Raw genomic sequence first — 24285 nt, forward strand, 5'->3', positions numbered from 1 at the left:
ACACAGGACACAAACCCCTGCCCTCAGAATGCCTCTGTTCTAAAGGGGGGAAACCAGTAAAGAAGTGGAAAAATACATAAATAATATACATGTGGTCGGTGACAACTACAGTGAAGAAGGCAGCATAAGGGCAAGTGAGGGTTGAGAGGTTATTTCAGAGAAGTCAGAGTGAAGCGTGTTTCAACAACTGAGTCCTTAAGGGTCCATGTAAAACCAGTCAGAGGTTAAGACTCATTCTGGATTCAAAGGCAAAAATTGATTTTACTCCCTTTCTCTTTTTTTTTTCCTTTCCTTTTAGAAGGATGGATATGATGGGAGAAATGGTTCCTAAGTCAGATTGGGGCGAGGTTCTAACCCAGCACAACATTTGATTGCTAAATAGAGCTGTGAGAAATACTGGTTCTTCCTGGGGAACAAGTGGGTGGGTGAAACCCTACCGCTGCCTCCTAGTGACTCTCCTGGTTTAACCCACACTCTAAAAATGGCCATAAGAGAATACCCAAATCTCAGGGAGAGGGGGATGAAATGAGATGAGCACAAGTGCCTGATACCTGTTGTTTCTCTTCTGTCCTTTCCACAGCGAGCCCCTCTCCAGGGACAGGCCATCAACCACACAGAGGTGTCACCATAAGACAGGGTTGATTATTTTGATTTTTCTAAATACAGCCTTATTGAGATAAAATGTATAGACCATAAAATCCACCTGTTTAAAGTATGCAATTTAGTGGTTTTTAGTATATTCACAAGGTTGAGCGGCCATCATCATAATTGAATTTGAGAACATTTTTTTTGCCCGTAAAGGAAACCCGGTGCCCATTAGCAGTCACTCTCCATTCCTGCTTCCCCCAGCCCCTGGCCACCACTGATTCACTTTCTGTCTCTGTGGATTTGCCTTTCTGGACATACTACATGAATTATAGACACTATGTGGCTTTTTGTGACTGGCTTTTTTCCCTGAGCATGTTTTAGAGGCTTATCCATGTTGTGGCGTGTGTCAGTGGTCCGTTCCTTGGTGATTTTGTTTTCAAAGTGGCTTGAAGATCACAGTCCCCAAACGTTCTCTCCTGGTGAGTAGGAGGCCAGAAGGTTCTGAGGCACCTTGGGCACTCTTCTGTGCCCATCTCACTAGCAAGTGCAGCCTGATAAAAGAAAGTACTTGTCTTCACTGGCTGCTGCTGTTTGAAAACTGCAGCCGAGGGGCCCAGAAGCCACTGTTGCATGATGGACTCTTGGCAGGAGAAGGCAAAATGAGCAGCAGCTGAGAAAAATAGAAAAGCAGAGCATTTCGGCCAGAATAAGGAGCTTCATTGTACCATTGTTAGGGGTGGCTTCTTTTTTTAACTCCTGCTGTGGTGGGGGAATTCGACTAGAGTTAGTAGTCATTTCTGCACCACTGGGTAAAGAAAGCAGTAGTCTCCATGGTGAGCTGAGCAAGATGGTCCACAAGGTGTGTGAGAAGAAAATATTAGCACTTACATTTATTTTTATCTCTACCTTGTAAAGGATATTTCCAGCACAGTGTTATATGACTGTAATTTAAAAATGCATAAACACACAGATTGGAAAAGTACGTGCGTATGCATAGGGGTAGGATTCCAAAGCATTTGGAGGCCTCTGTCTAAAGAAGTGTTTTTAAAAATACAATTGAGTGAGCACTAAAAAGCAAAAAAAGAGAGAGCTCTTTACCCACCACGTGTTTTTCCTGTGATTGCTATGAGAACGATATCCAAAAGAAGTTCGTTTATCCATGCAAAGATTCTTCTGCCCTCCCACCGTGTTCCAGGCACAACGCTGCCACTCGGGGGTTCAGAGACCTGAACTCATCCATCGCCTTTTCTTGGTAGAGTTTAGAAGTGACATTTCGAAATACCTGTTGGGGTTTTACGCTCCTCCCTTCTTTGATGTAGCAGCACTGACAGCAGGCAGCTCATGGGAGAAGTCAGGGATCTGGTGCAAACGGCATCTTCTCACCCTGTGAATCACTCGCTTGACTATGCTATGTCCTCCACTTTTTTGACTAAGCTCTTTGGGGTGATAAACTGACTTTCAGGGTCTGACTCCCTCCGTGTCCCTGAGGCCCCCACTCATCCTATATCCCTCCTGCAGGCTCCATGACAGTGGTGACAGTGAAGGCGGTAGCTGGGATGCTTGTCTTGTCCATTCAAGGGAACCTGCAGCTCGACTACCCCATCTTCTACGTGATGTTCGTGTGCATGGTGGCCACGGCCGTCTACCAGGCCACGTGAGTGACAAGTTCTCTTCCTGCTGGGCCTCCACACGCAGGGCTCTTGCATTTTCTGGGCCTGATTGCATTTGTTTTTGAAGCCATGGGGAAGGCAGCCTACTGCCAGGGTTTGGCACCCACTGAGGAGAGGGAGGGGGGCTGCTGGATTGCTGAGTTGACATATGCAGGCGCTCTGTGCTGCTTGAAAGACAAGCCTGCCACGGTGGTGTTTGACCCTCTGCCTCAAAATGTGAGAAGTGCGTGATCAGAGCCAGCCTCACTTCCCACCTGCTCCAAGGCAGGCGTCCATTTCAGGAGCTTCAGAAGAAGCTGTGCTGCCCCTTGACACACCTGTTATCTGCTCTGTGGAAGACAAAAGGTGGCCATTTCTTGTCCTCAAGAAATCTCCCCAAATCTTCCCAAGTGAAAGAGGGAGGTAGTCATTTCTCTTAATCAAAAATAGCAGAACTGAGGGCAAGCCTGGGCCTTGTTCGTATCTGAGACTTGGTGTCCACTGTGGGCCTAGAAGGGCATGTGACAGTCCTGCATGGGGACAGGAAGGTGACCTGCCCAGGTTTCGCTGTTGTGCATGAGGCTGATTCACCCCGGGGAGTTCAAGGCTCACCGTCCACCAGCGAGGCCGCGAGGGAGCGTAGGAGTGACCGCTGCTGACCGGGTGCCCAGTGGAGGCCAGCTGTTCTGTCACTGCTTTCACCTGAACTTGAACTCATTTCCTCCCCACAACACCCTTTTCAGGCAGATGATACTGTCCTCACTTTGCGTATGAAGAACGGTGGCAAAGTGAGATTAAAAGGCCAGGAAGTAGGTAGTGGAGCTGAGAGGTGAATGCAGGCATCCGGGTCCCCAGCCCACACCTCTCACCACTCTGCTCTACCGCCCCATCTAAGATGCAGATTCCTTGACCACCAGTGGGAATAACAGCCCCTTCCTGAGGGAATCACGGGTAAATAGCAGCAGCTTTTATGATCATTATTACTATTACCGTATCAGTTACTACTGTTCTTAGTCCTGCTACAATTCCAGTCACCACCATGGGACCCCTGCAAGGCTCTATGCCAAGCACTCCAGGGGTTACAAGGACAAATCAATCAGATGGCCCGCCCGCCTCCTGGGCGCTTCTCAGCCAGTCAGCACCCACTCACTGAGGCCTACTGTGTGCCAGTCCCGTAGGGGCCCTTCCACACACGAGACAAGGAACAATAGTAACACCCTCAGGGCACTCACAGCCCTGGTGGGGGGCAGGCTGGTGAACAGACGACTGTAGTTGAGGGGGAAGTATGCTGTGGTGTAAGCAACTGCATAACAACTCAAATACGATGCAGCGGAAGGACCAAGAGTATATTCTGAAATGATGGCGGTGTTTATCCTACATGGAGAGATTACGAATGACTCCAAGTTCCCTTCTCTTTTTCCTATATTTATTGCAGCGATCACATTATTTTTGAATTAAGAAGAAAATTTATTTTAAACAAATAACTGTAACAATAAGCAGAATGCGATAAGTGATATAAGAGTTCCTTGGAGTGTTTATAAGAGACCGGGAATAGCTCTTTTTAGTGGGGTGAGGACACAGGAGACAAAGAGGTGAGGAGACGGGCATTTCCGGTGACGAGAGCCACGTGGTCAAGGGTATGCGACCAGAAAGGCATGGCCTGCTTGGACCAGGGAAGGCATCTTTATAAACCCAAGGAATGTGCTTTCATGAGTCGTCTTCACATTTCAGACCAACTCTCTTAGTAGTCATCAGCTTTCGCCTAGGTCTTTCCAACATCCTCACAGCCCACTGACTAGAGTGCTTTTGTATTGCAGCTTTTTAAGTCAGGCTTCACAAATGTACGACTCGTCTCTGATTGCCAGTGTGGGCTACATTCTATCCACAACTGTCGCCATCACAGCAGGTAGGTGTAGCCAATTGCTAGATTTCTGTCTTCTACCTTAGCAGCCGGGAAGGTGCCCAGTGTGGAGGGAAGAGGCTCTGCCTTGGTTATACAGCCAATTCCACTGACTTGTCTGTCCATAGAAAGTGCAGGATTTAGAGCCACAAAGACCTGGGTGTGCAACCCAGCACAGACAGCTGTGTGGCTCTGGGAAAATCACTTAACCTCTCTGTGCCTAAGCTTCACATTCGCAAAATGGGAGTAACACTCACCTCTTAGAACTTATATATGTGCAGTCCGAATGTCCCCTGCTTGGTAGTGCAGGTGCAAGGTTTCTTTAACAAGTTGTACCGCCATCTGCCAGCTCCGCGGTTTCCACTGGCCGAGCGAGCACAGGTTTCTTCTACATAATTTTCAGAGATGGTTGGTACATGAAGCATCTGTGGCACCTTAGCAACTCAGTCCGTGATGACTGATATATTCCCCTTTTCTTCTACTTCACCCCTAAATTTTTTTTTTCATTTTCTTTCTGAGGTGGCTTTAGAGGCTGCAAGCATATCAGTGTGTTTGTTTTTAAGTGGCAATGGTGACTACAGTCTTCAGAGTAAAACAGTCAATAAGAACCAATGGGCCTGCCTGAGAGGAAGGCCTGGTCGTAAAGCCATATGCTTCGTAGTGCCTGTTAGACAAGGGGTGCCCAGATCCCACTCACAGAGGTAGGAATGAGCAGGGCACATGCCTGCTGAGGTCTGCTGGGAGCGGTACTAGGGATCAAGTGGGACATTGACCCAGAGCAGCCAGAAAGCTAACCTAATGCAGAAATTAAGGCATGGTTAAGAGCTGGGGTCCAGCCAAAGTTCAAATACCATGATTGAGTCAGAAGTCAAGCAGGGAATCAGGAGCCCAGGAATACAGCAAGAAGCCCATGGTCATGAAATGAGTCCAGCCAGACGCTGGCTGCAGGGTGAGGGTGGCAGGCCCCTGTCACTCTCGTGCCTTAGGAGTGGACCTGCGGGCGTGACATCTGCTGGCTGCGTGAGGTTAGAAAGTTTTGACAGCTTAAACACAAAGCCTTGTTTATCCATCTTAAGAAAGGTGGGGGAAAGGAGTGTGTAAAAACTGGTAAATATGATCTGTAGTTTAGTTTATAGTACTGTTTTGTTAGGGGAAGCTGGGTATATGGGAACGCTGTACTATTTTTTGAAACTAGTATTATCTCAAAATAAAAAGTTGAGAAAAAAAGGTGACGATAAGAGTGGCCTATGAGGGTCAGACAGAAGACATTCTGTTCCCCCAAATGGCTTTAATGCCATTTCTGCTAATATTTTACCAGGCACAGTCATAATATTTTTTGATCCCTTTGGTTTCCTGCAGGGAAGAGAGCTTAGGTAAATCCCAGGCAGACTGGCAAGTAGGTGATTTGAAAACAGCTCACATGTCTTCTGTTATTTATTTGCTGCTGCAGGCGCAATATTTTACCTGGACTTCATTGGGGAGGACGCACTGCACATCTGCATGTTTGCACTGGGGTGAGTTCCGTCCTGCTCTCTGGCCCCAGAACACTGGGTGTAAAATCCAGGCAGGTCACCTCTCTCCCTCCATTATTGCTTCAGCCTCTCAGGCAATCCTTTAGAGCCTGTGGAGCAGCTGGGATTGGGGAAGTCACCAGAGGTGAGCACTTTATTCCCCAAAAGGCTTTCTCTCCTTCCCCTTTCTTTTGGGGCTTTAATCTCCTTGTCGTTTCTACATTTCACATTTGAACATATGAAAGGACTCTTATTCTCACCTCAGATCAAAGAAAGGCACATTGAACCTACGTGAGATGCCATCATTTTGCAAACACTGACAAAAATTGATAATATTCCATGTTGGCAAGATGAGGAGACCACACTCTGCCGCACTGTGCTCTTTAATGTGGGAGGACAATTTGGCCATATCGAGAACATTTTAAAGGAGCCTGCTTTTTGATGTAGCATTTCATTTCTAATCATGTATCTTGGAAAAATAATTGAAATGGGATACAGACTCATGTATGCGGCTATTTATTAATTTTAAAATTAATATGTATAAGCAAATAATTGGGAGCAACCTAAATGCCCAGAAGTAGAACGCAGGTTAAATAAATTATAGTTATACCCGTATAATAAAGTACCATGCTGCCATTTTGAAAAATTGAGGCCAGTCTATAGGTACTAGACGTAGAACCATGTCCAGGATACATTAGATGGAAAAAGTTAATGTGTTTTCTTTTGTTTGTTGGTTTGTTTTTACACATAGTATACACTAAGATCCAACAATTCTACCTCTAGATATATATCCAAAAGAAATGAGTACATATATCAACAAAATGACTTGTACGTGACTATTTATAGTAGCTTTATTTATAATATGCCCAAATTGGTTACAACCCAAATGTCTATCAACAGGAGAGTGGAAAACAAATTGTAGTCTATTCAGACAATGGATTCAACACAACAATTACAAATAATGAACTACTAATACACACAATAAAAGTGGATGAATCTTAAAAACATGCATCGGATGAAAGAAATGAGACATCAAAGAATCATACACACTATGATTTAACTCACAAGAAGTTCAGGAACAGGCAGATCGAATGTGTGGTGAGAGAAGTCAGAATAGTGGGGAAGGGTTACACGAATTGGGAAGGGGCACAGGACACTTTCTGGGGGTGGAGGGGACAGAAATGTCTTCCCAGAGGAAGGGTAAGCCTTCCCCACTATTCTGACTTCTCTCACCACAGATTGGATCTGCCTGTTCTTGAATTTCTTGTAACTTAAATCATAGTGTGTATACAACCCAAATGTCTACAACAGGAGAGTGGAAAACAAATTGTAGTCTATTCAGACAATGGATTCAACACAACAATTACATGGTTCACACATGTGTATACACAGGTAAAATTCATGGAACTCTATTATTTAGGGTTTGTGCATTTTACTGCATGAAAATTGTACCTCAATTTTTAGAAAGCATGCTTGTTTATATCTAAGCTCTAGAGAAAAGGAAAAAAACAAGACTAGAAGAATATACACCTACCTGGGAAAATGGGACTGGGGGAGTACAGAGACTTTCCAATTTTTACTTTCTCCTGTATTGATTGAATTTAGGCCATAAAGAACTTCTTTAATTGGAAAAAAAAAAAAGTTTTTAAAGCCAAATTTCTGAGATACGGGTTAAGTGGAGTGAAGAACCTTGAGAGCTTGGCCTGAAAGAGTCAAATTTATTCTGATTAAGGCTTGTGCGGAGTGTCGGGTGTATGTGGCTGCACGGGTCTTACTCATCGTGGGTCTGCTCCCTGCGGGTCTCCAGTCCAGTAGCCTCTCAGGGCTGCTCAGCAGCAAGCTTCCCTCTGCAGCCTGCGACCTTCTTTTTACTTTTGTCCCGTTACCTGGGTTTGAAAGGATCCCTCCCAACCTCACTCTGGCCTAAATTCCCTTCCTCTCTTGTCCCTGCTCCTCAGGTGCCTCATTGCATTCTTGGGCGTCTTCTTAATCACCCGCAACAGGAAGAAAGCCATTCCGTTTGAGCCCTATATTTCCATGGATGCCATGCCAGGTAACGTTAAAATTCCTTGCCTCCAGCTGGCCAGATCATCCATAGAGAATGACTGCTACTTCCTGTCTGGTGCAGGGAAGGTGTGCTGTGCCGTTCTGATGCCGTTATGGTGTGACTGTCTCTTTTTTTTTTAAATCTTGGTGTACAAAAGAAGTGGCAATGGGAAATGGCTAAGGAGCCTGAGTTGGTTTTGAGCACGTCTTATCAGTTGCCATGTCTATTTTAGGACCTTTTAAAGACAATCCTGATTCACACTGGATGTAATTATGATCTGCAGCCCCAGGCTTCATGCCTGCAAAAGGAAAAACCCATTTACGGTGTTTCCCCGAAAATAAGACGTAGGACAGTCAGCTCTAATGCGCCTTTTGGAGCAAAAATTAATATAAGACCCGGTCTTATTTTACTATAAGACCCGGTCTTATATAATGTAATATATAATATAATATAACATAATATAATATAATATATAATACCATGTCTTATATTAATTTTTGCTCCAAAAGACACATTAGAGCTGATTGTCCGGCTAGGTCTTATTTTCAGGGAATCAGGGTATCTAGTTGGAAGGGAATGATCAGAGAAGGGAAGGGAAATAGGATGAATGAAATTCAAATACTATAACCTCAATCGTGAGAGTCCGCAAGAGCATGGATTGTTCTGGAAAGTCTAATTTCCCAGGGATCTGAGCTCAAATGCCCTGAAGGCAAGACAGTAACATGAAGGTGTGAATCAACGCTGCACAAAAGGGAGTAGTGAGGCCTGTGGAGAACTGGAGAGTACCTGTCCAGCCTAAAGGGATCCAGGTTAGAAAAGTTAAGACGCTGGGCCAGCCCCGTCTAGGTTTGCTGACTTAAATGTTTGGGTTGCCAGTGACATCTGGCTTTCACTCTTTAACTCACAACTTTTACTTTAGATATATAAGGTGGAACTCTCTCCGAAACATAAACTCCCACCCTTCAGTATGACAGGCTACTGAACAGAATGTAATCACATTGATGGCATAGAATGCTGCTTAATAAAGAACTCTGTGATGCAGGTGTTCTCAGGGCTAACTGAGGTGCCCCTACCTCAAATGACCCCAGGGTTTATGTGTCTACTTTTCGTATTATTTCCTCATCTCTTGCTATTAAGTTGTTGTCTGTCACCCTTGCCGTTACCAGTGTAGCAAACTCTGTGGCAGTCTTCTCATTTGACCCCATTTGTTTGAATTGTGTATGAAGTTAAAATAAATGAGCTCTGAGTTGAGGCCTTAAGCTTTCTCCTAGGAGTTAAGTGCATGAGCTTTAGTGCATGGACTTTTTAAACATCTAATCTGGCTGCTCAGATGCCTTTTTTGCTTACTTCCTTGTTCTCGGCTGTGTTCCGGATAGATGAGGGCGCTGGATAGCTGAATTCCAGATAGGTGAGGTGTCAACTCTGTGTGTGTGCAAGTATCTGTATGTACCTGTGTGTTTGTGTGTTGATCAACTGTGTATGTGTATATATCTATATAAATGTTTGTATATGCATATATACAGATGTTTTTTTCTGGTAGAAAATAGAAGGTAACCTAAGGTAATCCTAGCTATCAACATTCTGTGATCTGTTTGTGGATGTGGCTCTCGCTTTCTCTTTGTACCTTGTGATGGTGGGAAGTCAGATGTTAAAAAAAGGAGACCCTGCCCTATTGCTGTGGCATGTCAGGACACTTCTGAGTAGACTTGTGTTCTATGCTATGAAGAGCGTGGGCTTGGAGTTCAAATGACCTGGACTCGAATCCCAGCTGTACCTCCTTCCCACTCTGTGACCTTGGGCCTGACCTCCTCCGGCCTCTGACCCTCCCCTGTAAATTGGGATTCCTTTCAGGGTGGGGGATCACATGTGAAAGACCCCTTGCACAGTGTCTGGGACATGGTAGATGCCTGGTTAAATTTGGTTTCACTTCCCTTTTGCTGTAAAAACTTTGAAAATTTCAAACCCTCGTTTGACCTGATGCCAGATAGAACATGAAGAATAAAACTGCTTAAACAGAGTGGTTTTTCTAGCTATTTGGTTTCCTGGTCAGCATCAGGACCTTACTTTTGGTCTGCTTAGATTGGTATCTTCACAACAGACAAGTAGCTACTGGTTAAGAGGCATTCAGATTCCAAAAAGTCACTACACCTCACCATTTGTAGAGGCTTTTAGTAGTTCTAGCACCCGAAAGACTTCTAAAAAATGAGAAAGAGAAAAGAGCTGGGCCTTGGTGTTCCCTGGCTTCACATAAACAGTGTCACAAACCCACATGAGACAAGGCCGCTCTATGACCCTAATGAATACACACAGGACGACTCTGGAATCACGGCTGAACACACACCACTCACGTACATTGTCCACATCACAGAAAGGATCAACCATCCCCTTGTCACTCAGTCAACATGAGTGACATGCTCTTTTACCAATCACAGCTTTAACCTCTATCTGGTCTTCCCTCCTTCTAGATAAGAATTATTGAGATCCCCAATGATAGAATTATCCCCACTTCCTGACAGTCCTAATCCAAAGCAAAGCCCTGCTTCCTTAAACTGTCCCCCAAATCATCTAACACAAACCCAAATAAGTCCTTCCTAATACCTTCTTCCTGAAACACCCACAGTTACCCATGGTGTCCATCTCCCTCATTGCAATGAGTCAGTAAACCCAAATTTGTTAGACTAGAGCAGGGGTGACCGAACTTTTTTCAACGTTTTTTACCAAGGGCCAAATGCGGTAAAATACACAAACAGCGGGCCACTCACTCGAGGTGAAGTACGTATTGCCTCACCTGGTTTATTTAAGTAAACTAAATATATTTTTGGAATTTGCTGCGGGCCAATTAACAATGGATCGCGGGCCGCAGTTGGCCCACGGGCCGCAGTTTGGACACCCCTGGACTAGAAGGTGTATTCCTAATGATTTTTGGCTAGAGAGCACTGACAAAATCCAAAATCTAAACTATTCCTGGTAAGCCAACTCTCTTCCCTAAGGAATAGGCATCCCCTCACCTTCCCCCACCCGCCCTCCCCAAACCCAAACCACATACTCTTTAAACTGTACCCTTCAAACGATCATCACCTAAGGCCTGTGCAATGTGGGAGCAAAGGGCCTCCCACTAACTGGGTCTTCCCAGCCCATTTGCAGAGGGAATAAGAACACAGGCTTTGGTGTCCGATCCCAGCTGTCTCTCATTAGCTGTGTGACCTTGGGCAAGTTACTTCCCCTCTCTGAATTTCTGGTTTCTTATATAGAAAATGAGGGTGTAGCATATCTCTGTCATAGGATTTTTGGAGATTAAGTGCAGGCATATAGGGCGGTCCCTACAGCATTCTGGTTAAGAATGTGGGCTTCAGAGTTTAAACCACCTGAGTTGGAACCCTGGCACTGCCACTTAGTAGTTTTTTGACCTCCAACTGCCTCATTTTCCTTATCAGTAGTTGTAAGGATCAAATGAGATAAAACTTGATAACTGTGTAGAACAGTGCTCTTATCAACTAAACATTCAGTACACGTTACCTATTCTCATTATTACTGCTCTTGTTACTACCACTGTTTAAAGCCCTTGGCCCAGTGCCTGCAGCATATTAAGCAGTCAGATGTCAGCTGTTATTGTCATCATAATTTCATGGAAAGCACTTTGCATTCAATTTCTTATGACTCAGCCTGGGGGCAAGAGAATTTGAAGGGTCTTGATTCCCTATAAGGAAACACTTGGCCTTGGAGAAGACCAGGTCCCCCCTGACGAGGGTGTTGTAGAATAAGGTTAAAAGAATTAATGACTAAAATGTTTGCCCTCAAATGTAAATAGAAATCCAACATCAATGTGCCCAGAAGTAATAAGTAAAACCTCACCTTGCCCTTATATGTGGATCAGGGATGTTAATGTTGAGATCAAAACTCTCCCTCTGAGCATCATGATTCATATGTCACCATCACTTGTCCGTGACACAAAAGTTACGCTCTTCTCTCAAGAGTATAATAAAGTTTTCTGGCTCCCAATTTAATTCAGCAGAAAAGTGATGGCATCTACCACGTTCAAAGCACTGCCCCTATGGCCCAAACAGAACATTCCCACCTCATTCTCGGCCAACCGATGGTTTCTGTTGACAGTGGCTGGTCTGGGTGTGTGTTTACCGAAGAGACATACCTTGTTGCTTAGCAACTGTAATATTTCTAGTGTATATTTGTAGGTGTTCTTTTTTTCAATCGAAAGCATTCAGGAAAGTGACAATGCACACGATTAGCTGTCAAGCATTATAATTAGTCTGTGGCAGGACAGAGGAAGGTGCAGCCTCCTTTGGCCCTCTCAGCACATAATGATGTGGGGAAAATGCATTTCATTTCAGGTATGCAGAATATGCATGACAAGGGAATGGCAGTCCAGCCTGACCTCAAAGCTTCTTTTTCCTACGGGGCCCTGGAAAACAATGACAACATTTCTGAGATCTATGCTCCTGCCACACTGCCTGTCATGCAAGAAGAACACGGGTCCAGGAGTGCCTCTGGGGTTCCCTACCGAGTCCTGGAACACACCAAGAAGGAATGAGCCCACCTTGAAGGAGACTCCCCTCCCCTCCACTTATAACTGCTCAAGCTGTGCTGACAGTGGCTCAACTCTTTAATTCGACAACTTGCCTTTCAGGTCTTTTTTTTAACTGAGAACTCTGGACGGGGATCTTGAAAAGGCTTTGTCTCTGGAAAAGGATATGTTATCTTGGTCTTGGAAATTTCGAATGTTGCGGGTGGGGGCGGGGGTGAGGGGATGAGATGCAAGCAGTATTCCAGGTGGGCGGTAGGGAATTCCGCCTCTGCCTGGTTTAACCCACCCTGGAAAGGCTTTATCACCCTTCAGGATGGTAACTGAGCTTCCTCAGTCAATGACCAAAGGTTGCCACATTCTTCAGAGCTAAAGCAAGGCACAGATTCTGCTCTTACTTTCCAAATCCAGTGAAAGCCTGGAGACCTCGAAGTCTGGGCTTCCCCCACCTCACGTGCAGGCCTGATCTCTACCCGTCTCACTCGTGATTCTATATTTGCGATACCATTTGTGTTAGCTTCATATGGCCTAGTGGGCCAGCCCTCGGTGGAACAGTCTATCATTTGCCTGTGGGAAATGCATTTCTGCCTCCCCCTTGTCTATGCCCTGCCAGTGAAAATGGGCTTGAAGTGTTTATGGCATGGGGTCTACTCTGAAACTAGTTTGGTTTTGGTTCTGTGAACTACTTGATTGCTTCCTCCCACCCTCCCCCAAAGGAACTGGGAAGTTAAGAGAAGAAAGGAAAGGACAGGAGCAGTGATGACACTTCAGCCCATAAGGGAGGAAGAATCCTTTTCCATCTTACGAGAGGTGACTGCATCGCTCATAAAAGGATAGACAGAAAACTGGCTGTTTTACATGCACACCAATACCCTCCGGGAAGAGGGGGGGTGTTCATTTCAGAGACCCCCTTCTCCCACCTCCCCTCCATCCTCTCCTTGAGAGACCGACACGCCAAGCTTAAACTATTGGTTCATTTTCTTGGAGTCGATTGAAACTCTTTGGGTCCTTACCCCCATGCACGTGTCTGGGCAGCACAAGCGTTCTCAGAGACAGGGCTGCTGCCTTCTTTCTGGCCGCATACACTCTTCCCCTAGACCCACTGTATACTTTTAAGAATGGCAGGTAAAGGTTTGCAAACTTTAATGAGCATAAGGCTCCCCCAGGGTGTTTATTTAAAATGCAAATTCCTATACCCCAACCACAGATTGGTTTAAGTGGGACTGGGGTGGGGCCCTAGAGTTTCCATGCTTAACTGGCAGCACAGGTGATTCCGGTGCAGGTCATCCGAGCATCACACAGTTGAAAGCCTAGTAATTGAGAGACATGGTCTGTTAAAACCCCAGGGGCCTGATACACTTCTACTGGAGAGTTGAAATTACCATTCCTTGTTTCCTCCCTGGGGTTCACTTGGCAAGTCAAATAATCCCCGTGGAATCCGCAGCATTTCTCCATTCATTGATTACTACTCAGAGCTACACTTACTGCTTCCCTCCACAGCCTTTAACTAATAGGCAAGATAACAGTGTTAATAGACCAGTGTTGCTAGATCATTAACCTTTATCGATTATGCTTAATACTGATTTAGTAACTTGACTTCAAAAACTGACTGTTGCCTGTGGTAACAACTGCTGTATTGTGTCTTAACCACTTCTGTATTGTGTCTTACATGCCCTAAGAGGGCAACAGACAATGGCTAGCCTTCTCCGGTTTAAGACAGGTATCAACCCAACAATATTTATGAGGCACTTACTATTTGTTAAGCATTTGGATGGTGAGGGCAGAAAAGAATAAGCATGGTTCCTGCACTCCAGGCCAGCAGGGGGAGACACAAATACCTGGGAAACTGGCAGGGCAGACCCAGTGCAACTGCAGACCACAGAAAAATGGGACTCCTGCTAAAGATCAGGCCCTGAGCCTAGAATGGGGTATGCAGAATGGAGGTGATTTTGGCCCCACTCATTGATGGGTGGCAAATCTAACTAAGATTTGGGCAAAGCATAAAAAGTAGGGTGCTCACTCCTCAGGCAGAGGGGCCGGCATTGGCAAAGGCACAGAGATAGAAAGCAGAGACAGCAAGAAAAGGAGAGCCAGGGAAGGTGGTGGGAGATGAGCCTGGAAAGATAAGCAGCGGAGGCCAAGTCATGGAGGGCCTTGAATGCCTGGCAGAAGAGTTTTAAAGTATATTCTAGGGGGCACAGGAGCCATTGCTGGTTCATGAGGAAGAGAATGGCGGGATCAGCACTGACTGGGAAGGGGGCCTTATGCAGTGTGGAGGAAGGATTTGAGGGATCATAAACGTCACTTTCCAAGGTCGGGCTGCAAGCCTACAGGAACAGGACAGAAAGGGGGGATGAAAATTCGGTTTCATTGCTGTTGAGAGGAGGAGGACATCAACTTTCCATTCACAGCCCTGATTCTTTATTTTTTTTCTCAGGGCTCTCACATCCCCAAGCCTTCTTGAATGTTCCAAGCATCATTGAATATCACACCTCCATCTCCTTCCTAGCAGCCAGGAAGTTAAACTTGGGTTTAAACTTTTCAGTTGTTCTGTGGTCTTCCTCTCCCCACCCCACCCTCGTCTAGTGGCTGGGATTCTGGCTTACTTATCAGATGTTAGAACCAGTCTTTCGCAGACTGGTGCCTGCGGGTCTTGACAAGAGTTCAGCCCCCCGACCCCCGACCCCTCCTATGAAGCTGCAGGTCTGATGATGCCATCACATTAAGCTTCCAGATCAAATGGGGGGTTTGCAGTGTGGAATTAAACGCTGGGTAGAGAAGGGAGGACTGACATCTCCATTGCTTTTCTGATGCAAACCAGCCAGCTTGATAGTGCTGTGTGAGTGCAAGATGTCCATCAGGGTAGTGTTGGGGAACATCCACCCTGCAGCCTTGTGAATTCTAAATCTGGTCCAACACTGGCTGATTGACAAAAAGAATTTACTGTGTGTTTCTCTGAGAAGCTATGTAAATGAAGTCATCTTAGAATATATTCTATGTGGATGCTTATATTTTGTTAACTTCATGACTACTATGGCATGTCTTGTTTTTCAAAAAAAAGTGTGTGCTAGGTGCAAATAAAATTATGAAGTAGTATTTAATTTTAAAACAACCCATGCAATACCTGTTGAGTTTGCGTCTTATATTTGGTTAATACTTTCTAGAGTTACCCAGAGCAGTGCTGTCTGGTAGAACTTTTCTGTGATGATAGAAATGTCCTATATCTGTGCATGCCCAGTATGGCAGCCATGATCCACATCCATTCTGACTGAAATAAATCACAGTGATTCAAAGAAAGAAAACAGACTCCACTCTGTGGGCATGTCCAATCTGCCACTGCCACTTTAAAATCTGAAGACTTGTAAATTCAGAAAAGGCTCAAAGCTTCTTGGGATACTTTTGAAAAAACAGACTAAGACAGAGGTCAGGGCTCTGAGTCAGTTCACCTCAGGCTGAATCACCTAAAGCCAGCAGGTTGATCTAAGACCCACTTGGATAAATGTCTATCTAATTTGCATTTCAATTTTAACCCATCCTTTGCAGGCCTCACTAGACCATGACTTTAGCTAACAATACTTTTTATACCCAGATTATTATATCACAAGTGTCTGAGAGTTGGAAACTAACCCCCTTCAATGTGACATCCACTCTCCACCCCCATCTGCTTTTTTGAGAGATTTTTCAGGGAAAGTTTCGAGTGTTCTGTGTGTTGTGCAACATCTCTTGGGCTTTTTACTCGGACTTTCTCATCACCATGACCTCTGCTCTAGCAGGCCCTTTGAGACCAGCACTCAGCGAGGTCAGCTGTCCCCTACTGGTAACCTCCAACTGATATACTCACCTCCCACCCTCTGGTCCTAGAGAGGAAACAACCCTTACCATGGGCCTCCCCCTCCAAAGTATGAAACAGGCCCTCAACCGCCCCTGGAAATGGCTTCTTGTGAGCTCAAACATAACTTCAGGAGCCTTTCACAAGCAGTAGTCTCACCTGGCTTCAGGTAGGCCATCACAGGGCCTGCAACCCATTTCCTTTTTCCTCTACCACGAATCTCAAAGTACCTGAAAATCCAGACCTGACTGACCCCACTGGGCCCAGAAAGAGCAAGTCTTTCACTGGGAACGTGACTTACATCTGCTTCCTCAAAAAAGCCCAACTCAGAAGGCCCTCCCAGAACTGAGGTGACTCAGGCCTCCACCCTAGAAGGGAGAACATATTTCAAATGGCAGATCTTTCCAGCTTCAGCATTGTTAAGGTCTTTACCAAGCACCCCTTATACTGGATGAGAGAATAATGCCCCTCTAGTCTCCAGACAGCTGGCAACATCAAGGTGAATGCTGGTAGCATTTGAAACCCACTCAAGTGGCCCCACATGTAGCACAACCACGCACAATGATCTCTGGTTTGACCAGTTGGGTGGCTCTTAAATGTCATCTAGATTTTTGCGGACGCTGCTACCTGATTGAAGGAAGACAACTTGGCCTGTCCAAGCAGGACATAGACACAGCACAGCATTGGAACTAAGTGCAGAACTGGGAGTTTACTCTCTGTGACCTTGGGAGAGGACATAAACCCCTCCAAGCCTCAGTTCCCTCATCTGTAAAATTGGGATAATAATGCTGCCTCCCTCGCAGGTTGTTGTAAGGATTGAATATAGAACAATGCCTGGAACGTAGTCAAGTCTGTTAGCTACTGACATCTTTCTTTAAGCTTGTAAGGAAAGGCACAGAGCCACAGGGCCAAACCTTCGTGCTTAGATTTTATCTTCCTGCATTTCATTTGGGTCTTGAGGCTCAACTGTGATCACCTTCTGGAGGGAGGAAGTTTACTGTTCCAAAGATTTGTAACTCATTTACTCGTGTATGGATTTTTAACAAGGTTAACGTCATCTCTACGTGTGTGGGTGTCTTTTTGAAGACACCTTTGCAGACACAGTGTCTGAGGTGACAAAGCCAGCCTTAGTCATACTGAAGGACCAAGTCTTCCAGTCACCAAGGTGTGCAAGTGCTATGGACTGAATGTTTGTGTCCTTCCAAATTTCATATGTTGAAATCCTAATCCCCATTAGGAGGTGGGGCCTTTGGGAGGTAATTCGGTCATAAGGGTGGAGCCCTCATGAATAGGATTAATGCCCTTATAAAAAGAGGCCAGAGAGCTAGTTAGCTCTCTCTCCACCATGTGAGGAGACATGAAAGCCATAAACCAGGCAGAGGGCACTCACCAGAACGTGATGGTGCTGGCAGCATGATTTGGACTTCCAGCCTCCAGAACTGAGAAATTTCCGTTGCCAGTGCACAGTCCAGTTGATGGTATTTTGTTATAGCAGCCCGAACTGATTAAGATAGCAAGTCTTTAATCTCTTCCCTCTCAGTTCTAAACCCACCCTTCTAGGCGATGGCTTTGGGGTGTTGGGGCTGGAACGCTCCAAACCTTATGTTCCTGCTTTGCCAGCCGCTGCCTGTTAGGGGCCTGTGAGGGAGACTGTGAGGCTGCAGGAGGAAGAAGGAAGGACTTGCTCTTTCCTGTGTGTTTCCTGTTCCCGTGCACATCTCCCCAGATACATTTCTTTACCTCACTCTAATATAGCAGCAGCTCGATCTGCTTTTACAGTTCTTTCCAACTCTTGCACAGTCAGCTTCGTGGCACACCCCCACCCCCACCTCCCAGAGATATCAGCACCCTCTCCTCAGAGATCTGGGTCCCAACTCTATGGGCCCCTCCTCATCTCTTTTTTAACAGCTTTATTGACATAATTCGTGTACCATACAATTCACTCATTTAAAGTGTACAGTTCATTGGTTTTTAGTGTATTTATGGATACATGCAACCATCACCATCACAGTCAATCTTAGAACATTTTTATCACCTCAAAAAGAATCCCTGAAAAGGAAATAAGTGTTGGCGAGGATGTGGAGAAAGCGGAACCCTTGTGCACTGCTAGTGGGAATGTAAAATAGGACAGCCACTATAGAAAACAGTATGGTGATTTCTCAAAAAACTAAAACTAGAATTACCATACTATCTAGAAATGCCACTCCTCAGTATATACACAAAAGAATTGGAAGCAGGAACTCAAACAGGTATTTGTATTGTCAACTTAAAAATGTCAACTACTGTATTTGCCTGAAAATAAGACTGGGTCTTATATTAATTTTTTGCTCCAAAAGACGCATTAGAGTGTATTTTCAGGGGAAGTCTTATTTTTTCATGTACAACAATCTACATTTATTCAAATACAGTCATGTCATCTTCTTCTGGAACACCATCATAACGTACTAAATGCGTCCGTCTGGCTGACGACTTTAACTGGGGCTTATTTTTGGGGAAACACTGTAGGTATTTTGTCACCAAAAAGGATTTATTCGAGGAAAAAAACAAGGTTAAAACCCAGTGCATGCGACATGGCAAGCCACGTACACATTCTGGCCAGTATGCCAAGATGGAGGGGTATTTAAGAAAGGGAAAGGTTGGAACCATAGAGTTTCATTATAAAGGAAGTTAGAACCATAGAGTTCTTCCTGTTGGGTTCTCACCTGAACTTCCATAAGCCCTAGCTCCTCCCATAGACCTTCCTCCTGACCTGATCATGTTTCCTTAAAGTTCCAGTTCATCGTTATCAGTGTAGCCATGTTCATAGCAGCATTACCCACAATAGCCAAAAAAAATGGAAGCAAATCTAGTGTCTCTCGACAGATGAATGGATAAACAAATGTGACCTATCCACACAATGGGATATTAGCCTTAAAAGGAAGGAAATTCTGACTTATACTGCAACATGTATGAACCTTGAGAACATTAGGCTAAGTGAAATAAGCCAGACACAAGGGGTCAAACACTGTACAATTCCACTTATATGAGGCACTTAGTCAAATTTATAGAGACAGAAAGTAAAGTGATTGTTGCGGGGGGTGGGGGGGAGCAGGGGGCTTTTGTATATTGGGTACAGAATTTCAATTTGGCAAGATAAAAAAAGTTCTGGAGACGGATGGTGGTAATGGTTGCACATCAATGCAAATGTACTTAATATGCTACTAAACTATGCACTTAAGATGGTTAAAATGATAACATGTATATTTTACCACAACTTAAAAAAAAGAAACCCCTTACCCTTTGGGTATCACCTCCCAATACCCCCTACTCCACCCTTCCAGCCCCTGGCAACCACTAATCTATTCTACTTTATAGAGTTCCCTGTTCTGGACTTTCCTATGAATGGAATTATACAATACGTGGACTTTGTGGCTGGTTTCTTTCACTGAGCATAATGTAGTCACAGTTCATCCAAGTTTTACGTGTATCCGTACTTCATTTCTTTTTGTGGCTGAATGCCCTTTTATTGTCTAAGTTTTAATCCTCACAACCTATTCTCTTGGTTCCTGTCATCCTAGAAATGTCCCTGCTTCCTGCAGTCACTACGCCCATGAGCCCTTAGGGTTCTTTTTACCTGTTCAGTTACAAGTGAATAGCTTTATGTGTATCTAGGTAACAGTTCTTTATATTAAATTCTCCCTTTTCAAATCACTGTGTGATTCCTGTCTGCTGATCAAACCCTGACTGCTAGTCAAGGAAAATCAAAATATTGAATCCTGGGCTATTCATGCAGCCGTCCATTTTTAATGTTCCATTTTCTCCTTGGTTCTCTCTGCACCCCTTCCTTCCTGATTATGATCATCTAGCTCTTAGTCTCTTCAATCCTCCTGCAGCTCAAATTAATCAGGAAATAATACCTCCTCCTAACAAATTCAAGGATTGCAACATTTAAAGAGCAGCTCCTTCCAGTGTGGGGTTGGCACCGCTGCTCTTGAATCGGCCCCCAGTTATTCAGCAGCCTCTGAGTCTGCAAGCAAATGCAACTGATTCTTTGTAAATTAGAGCAACACAGCACAATGGACTCTTATGCAGCATTCAGGCTTCAGAACCCACTGAAAGATGGATTTCCACACCCAATCCTCGAAATTATGCAAGAGTGCATTTTTTTTAAGACATGTTCCTCTTTATAAAAATGTAATAGTTATTATCTGTACTTTATGCTTTATGGTCTGGATTTTTTAGTTTTCCAGGAGCTTTCAGAAAACAGTTTATTTGAGCCTCAAAACCATCTTATGAGTGAGGTACCATTGTTATTTCCCTTTAGTTGAAGAGGAACTGGGCTTAAAGCATATGATATTTGCTTAAGGTTAAACAACTAGTCAGTAACACAGCCAGGACGTGAGGCTGCAGTTTTCAGAAGACTTTTAAGAACAGTTGGCCCTCGCTATCTGCGGGTTCTGCATAGGCAGATTCAACCAACTGCAGATCAAAATATTTGAAAAAAAACTGTCTGTTGTTGCTGACATGTATTATGCAATGTAGTTAGGCCTACGATGGTTGTGTCTGTACGAAACATGTACAGACTTTTTTTTGGTCACCATTCCCTAAGTAATACAGTATAACAACTATTTACATAGCATTTACATTGTATCAGGTATTATAAGTAATCTAGAGATGATTTAAAGTATACAGACAGATGTGTGTATTTTATATACAATACGCCATTTTATATAAGGGACTTGAACATCTAGGGATTTTGGTATTCATGAGGGGCCTGGAACCGGTACCCCGTGGATACTGAGGGACAACTGTAAAATGCCTACAGCTCTGAGAATGGTGTTCTCTTACATTGCTGAAGGTTTAGGGTTGTGGGAAGGGGGAGGCAGGCAGGAGGCCATATACACAGGTAAAACTTTTCTGAAAAGTAGGGTACCCTGACATTCCCTTCCAGATAGTAAAATTACAATGATCAAAACAGTTTCTATTAACAGCTAGATCAATGAAACAGAAGAAATAACCCAAAAATATACATATATTGTGTTCTTAAGTTGTGTATATACAAAGTTGTGCATATACAAAGCAGTGGGTAAAATGGATTCTTTAATAATTAATGTTAGAATCACTGGAAAAAGAACTTACGTTAGAGTCTTACCCCATGTTTTTATACTAAATTTCAATTAAACTAAAGTGTTAAATGTGAAAAATAGAAATCATCAAAAAAACAAAGGTCACTATTGATTAGATGTCAGCAAAGGGGAGAAGCAAGTGAAAAACAATCCAAGTTAAGATAGGAACATTTACAAATTTCAATAAATATGATAATCACAGGGTTACTATCTATAATATATTAGGTGTTCTTGCAATCAATTAAACAATGCTAATAGCATAACAGAAGAATGGATAAAGAATTTGGACAGTTTTCAAATAAAATACTCATGAAAAAATGTTCATCCTCCGCAGTAATCATATGCCCATGAGATTGTTTTGCCTATTAAACAGGAAAGGCTTTTAAAATTAAATACAATACTCAGTAATATTAAGGATGTCATAAGACATGCACTGCGGATGTGGAAGTTTGTACAACCTTTCTGAAATGCATTTTGTCAATTTCCAATAAGAATTTTTAAAATGTTCATGCCGCTTTCCCTAGTAGCCTCTTTGGGCATCTATGCTAAGGAAATAATCAGAAATGTAACAATATGCTTATGTGTAAAGATATTCATTGTATAGTTAATTAATATAAGAGACAATTCTAAAGAAATCTTGATTCCAACAATGAATGATTAGATAAGTAACGGGATACACACAATGCAATCTTATGCAGCCATTAAAAACTTTTAAAAATAGTACTTTAAAACACAAGGCAATGCTTGCAATAGAATGCCAAGCAAAATAAATGGGTGGTCCAAACTGAATGAATCCAGGGAGTACTCTTAACCACTTTCGGTTTGGTGCGGCCAGAGTCAAATCAATAAATGCTCAAATAAACTCTTTAAAAAATAAATGATTCCAATGATATACCTAATCTTACAAAAAAAAAAAAAGATTGGAAAGAAATATATCAAAATGTTGAATAGTGGCTATCTCTAGACCATGGGGTTGTAAGTGATTTTAACTTTCTTATTCTTTAGTTTTCAAAGTGTGATAAAGGCCAAGTCTAATTTTTATAATGATAAAATTAAAGATATCAAAAATCTACATCACTCATCTCCCAACCAATGTTGAATGCGGTGTTGGCAGGAAGCTTCCAGCAAGCTGTTGGATCATGTTTCAACTCTCTTCTTCGGGGAATGAATGATTTTTCCAGGAGTGGGAGACAAATGAGGGTGTTCCCAAGGGAGGCAGGCTAACTTAAGGCTCTTCACAAAAAGGTACCATCTGTCAGGCCAATCCACAGGAGATCTAGTGAGTGGCAGATGGTGAATTTAAATACCTGGTATACCCAGGTGCACATTAATGAGACTTTGATAGAGACAGAGGTCAGCTGGCAAGCAGGCTTATATCTTCAGCCTTACCCTCTCTCACTACATGCTCTCTCATGAAGTGATCTCTCTCACAACCAGAGGCAACTGTTTCCTCCCTCCCTTTCTTGCTTCCACATTTATTAAGCACTTACTGTATACCAGAACTAGATACAGGAATTGGGTGTATATCAGTGAATAGACTAGTCCCTGCCCCCATCGAATTGATATTTTAGTTGGGATTTAGGCTTCAAACTATTAGGTTAGTGCAAAAGTAATTGCGGTTTAAAAGGTTAAAAAACTGAAATTACTTTTGTACCAACCTAACAGGAATTGCATAATTATTCTCTTAATCATAATTGTGATAGATGCTTTGAAAACTAATACAGAGAACTGTGGGATGGCTCACAGGGTATAGCAGTTGGGATTAGATTTGGCTGCAACAGATACCTAACAATATAGTAGAATATTTGTCCCCCAAGTGAAGGCAGTCTGGAATATGCATAGGTAACCCAGAGCTGGTAGGGCAGCTCCAGTGTCACAGGGATCCAGGCTCCTCATCTGTTTCATCCACCATCCCAGCATGTGGCTTCCATCTTCAAGGTTACCTCGCGGCCCAAAATAGCTGCTGGAGCTCCAGCCATCCTATTCACATTGCAGGCCAGAAGAGGAACAGTAGAAGGGCAAAGGTACCCCTCCCAGCTCAGTCAGCTTCCTTTTGCTTGCATCTCACTGGGCAAAACTACCATACCTAACTTCAAGGGAGGCAGCACATTGCTACCTTGAATAAAATTTACCTAACAAGGTAAAATTTACTTAATAAGGCAATACAAACCTAATAAAGACTTGTAAACCGATTATAAACCAACTAATCTGGCACTTTATAAAACAACTCTGCAAAGCAAATATCATCAACATCATCTAACAGATGAGAAAAGTAAGATTCAGGGGATTTAAAGAGCTTGTTTGAAGATTATACAACTGGCTAATGATGGAGCTGACCCCTAAAGCCATCGCTCTTTTCATTGTAGTTTGCTGCTTTCCCACCAGCAACTGAAAAAATGAAATGAGAAGGAAGTTCCTCAGACTGGACGTTGGCTATATTTAAAGAAAGCCTCTTTTCTTTCCCTTTAAAATGCACTGATGCTATGCAGCCAATGGAAAGAACTGAGGTAGACCTATACAAAAGTAGGGACTTGGTCTGTTTTGTTCACTGCTGGCCTCCCGATGCCTAGAACTGTGCCTGGCAAGTGGTAGACATCCAGTCAATGTGTGTTGAATATACAATATGGAAAGAGCTTTTCCATAACCCGCAGATGTTCCCTTTGCCCCTTTCCAATCAATCTCACCCCTCAGAAGTAGCCACTATTCTGATTTTATCACTGTAGATTAGTTTTGCCTTTTCCTGAATTTCATATAAATGGGGGAATCATACATATGTAACTCTTTGGTGTCTGACTTCTTTTGCTCAGTAATTTTTTTTTTTTTTTTGAGATTTATCTAGGCTGTTATCAGTAGTTCGTTCTTTTTATGGCTATGTAGTATTCCATTGTTTGAATATACCATGGTTTGTTTATCCATTCTTCTTTTGACGGACACTTGAGGTATTCCCAGTTTGTGGATATTATGAATAAAGATGTTAAGCACATTCTTGTATAAACCTTTTGGAGTAAGGGGACATTTGCTTAAATTCCCCTTGAGTATACTCGTATATCTAGGAGTAGAATTTCTGGGTCATAGGGTAGGTGTACATTTAGCTTGATAAACTGGCAGTTTCCAAAAAT

General features: G+C 43.5%; 1 protein-coding gene across 3 annotated transcripts in view; it reads left to right on the forward strand.

Annotated features, from left to right (window-relative positions):
- NIPAL3 (NIPA like domain containing 3) overlaps positions 1 to 15344 on the forward strand; it is a 44264-nt gene extending 28920 nt beyond the window's left edge. For 2 of the 3 annotated variants that reach the window (XM_088790528.1, XM_088790529.1), the window contains exons 8-12: positions 2107 to 2242; positions 4055 to 4143; positions 5588 to 5651; positions 7607 to 7701; positions 12042 to 15344. In XM_088790528.1, coding sequence (XP_088646654.1) covers positions 2107 to 2242; positions 4055 to 4143; positions 5588 to 5651; positions 7607 to 7701; positions 12042 to 12241 — 584 coding nt within the window. In that variant the 3' untranslated portion in view covers positions 12242 to 15344. Of the gene's footprint in view, positions 1 to 2106; positions 2243 to 4054; positions 4144 to 5587; positions 5652 to 7606; positions 7702 to 9071; positions 9104 to 12041 lie in introns of all 3 variants that reach the window. The other variant, XM_088790530.1, reaches the window with a different exon arrangement.
- The last annotated feature ends 8941 nt before the right edge of the window (positions 15345 to 24285 follow it).

Source organism: Rhinolophus sinicus, chromosome 14 (assembly GCF_057876585.1).
Source record: "Rhinolophus sinicus isolate RSI-liver-muscle chromosome 14, RSI-T2T, whole genome shotgun sequence".
NCBI lineage: Eukaryota > Metazoa > Chordata > Mammalia > Chiroptera > Rhinolophidae > Rhinolophus > Rhinolophus sinicus.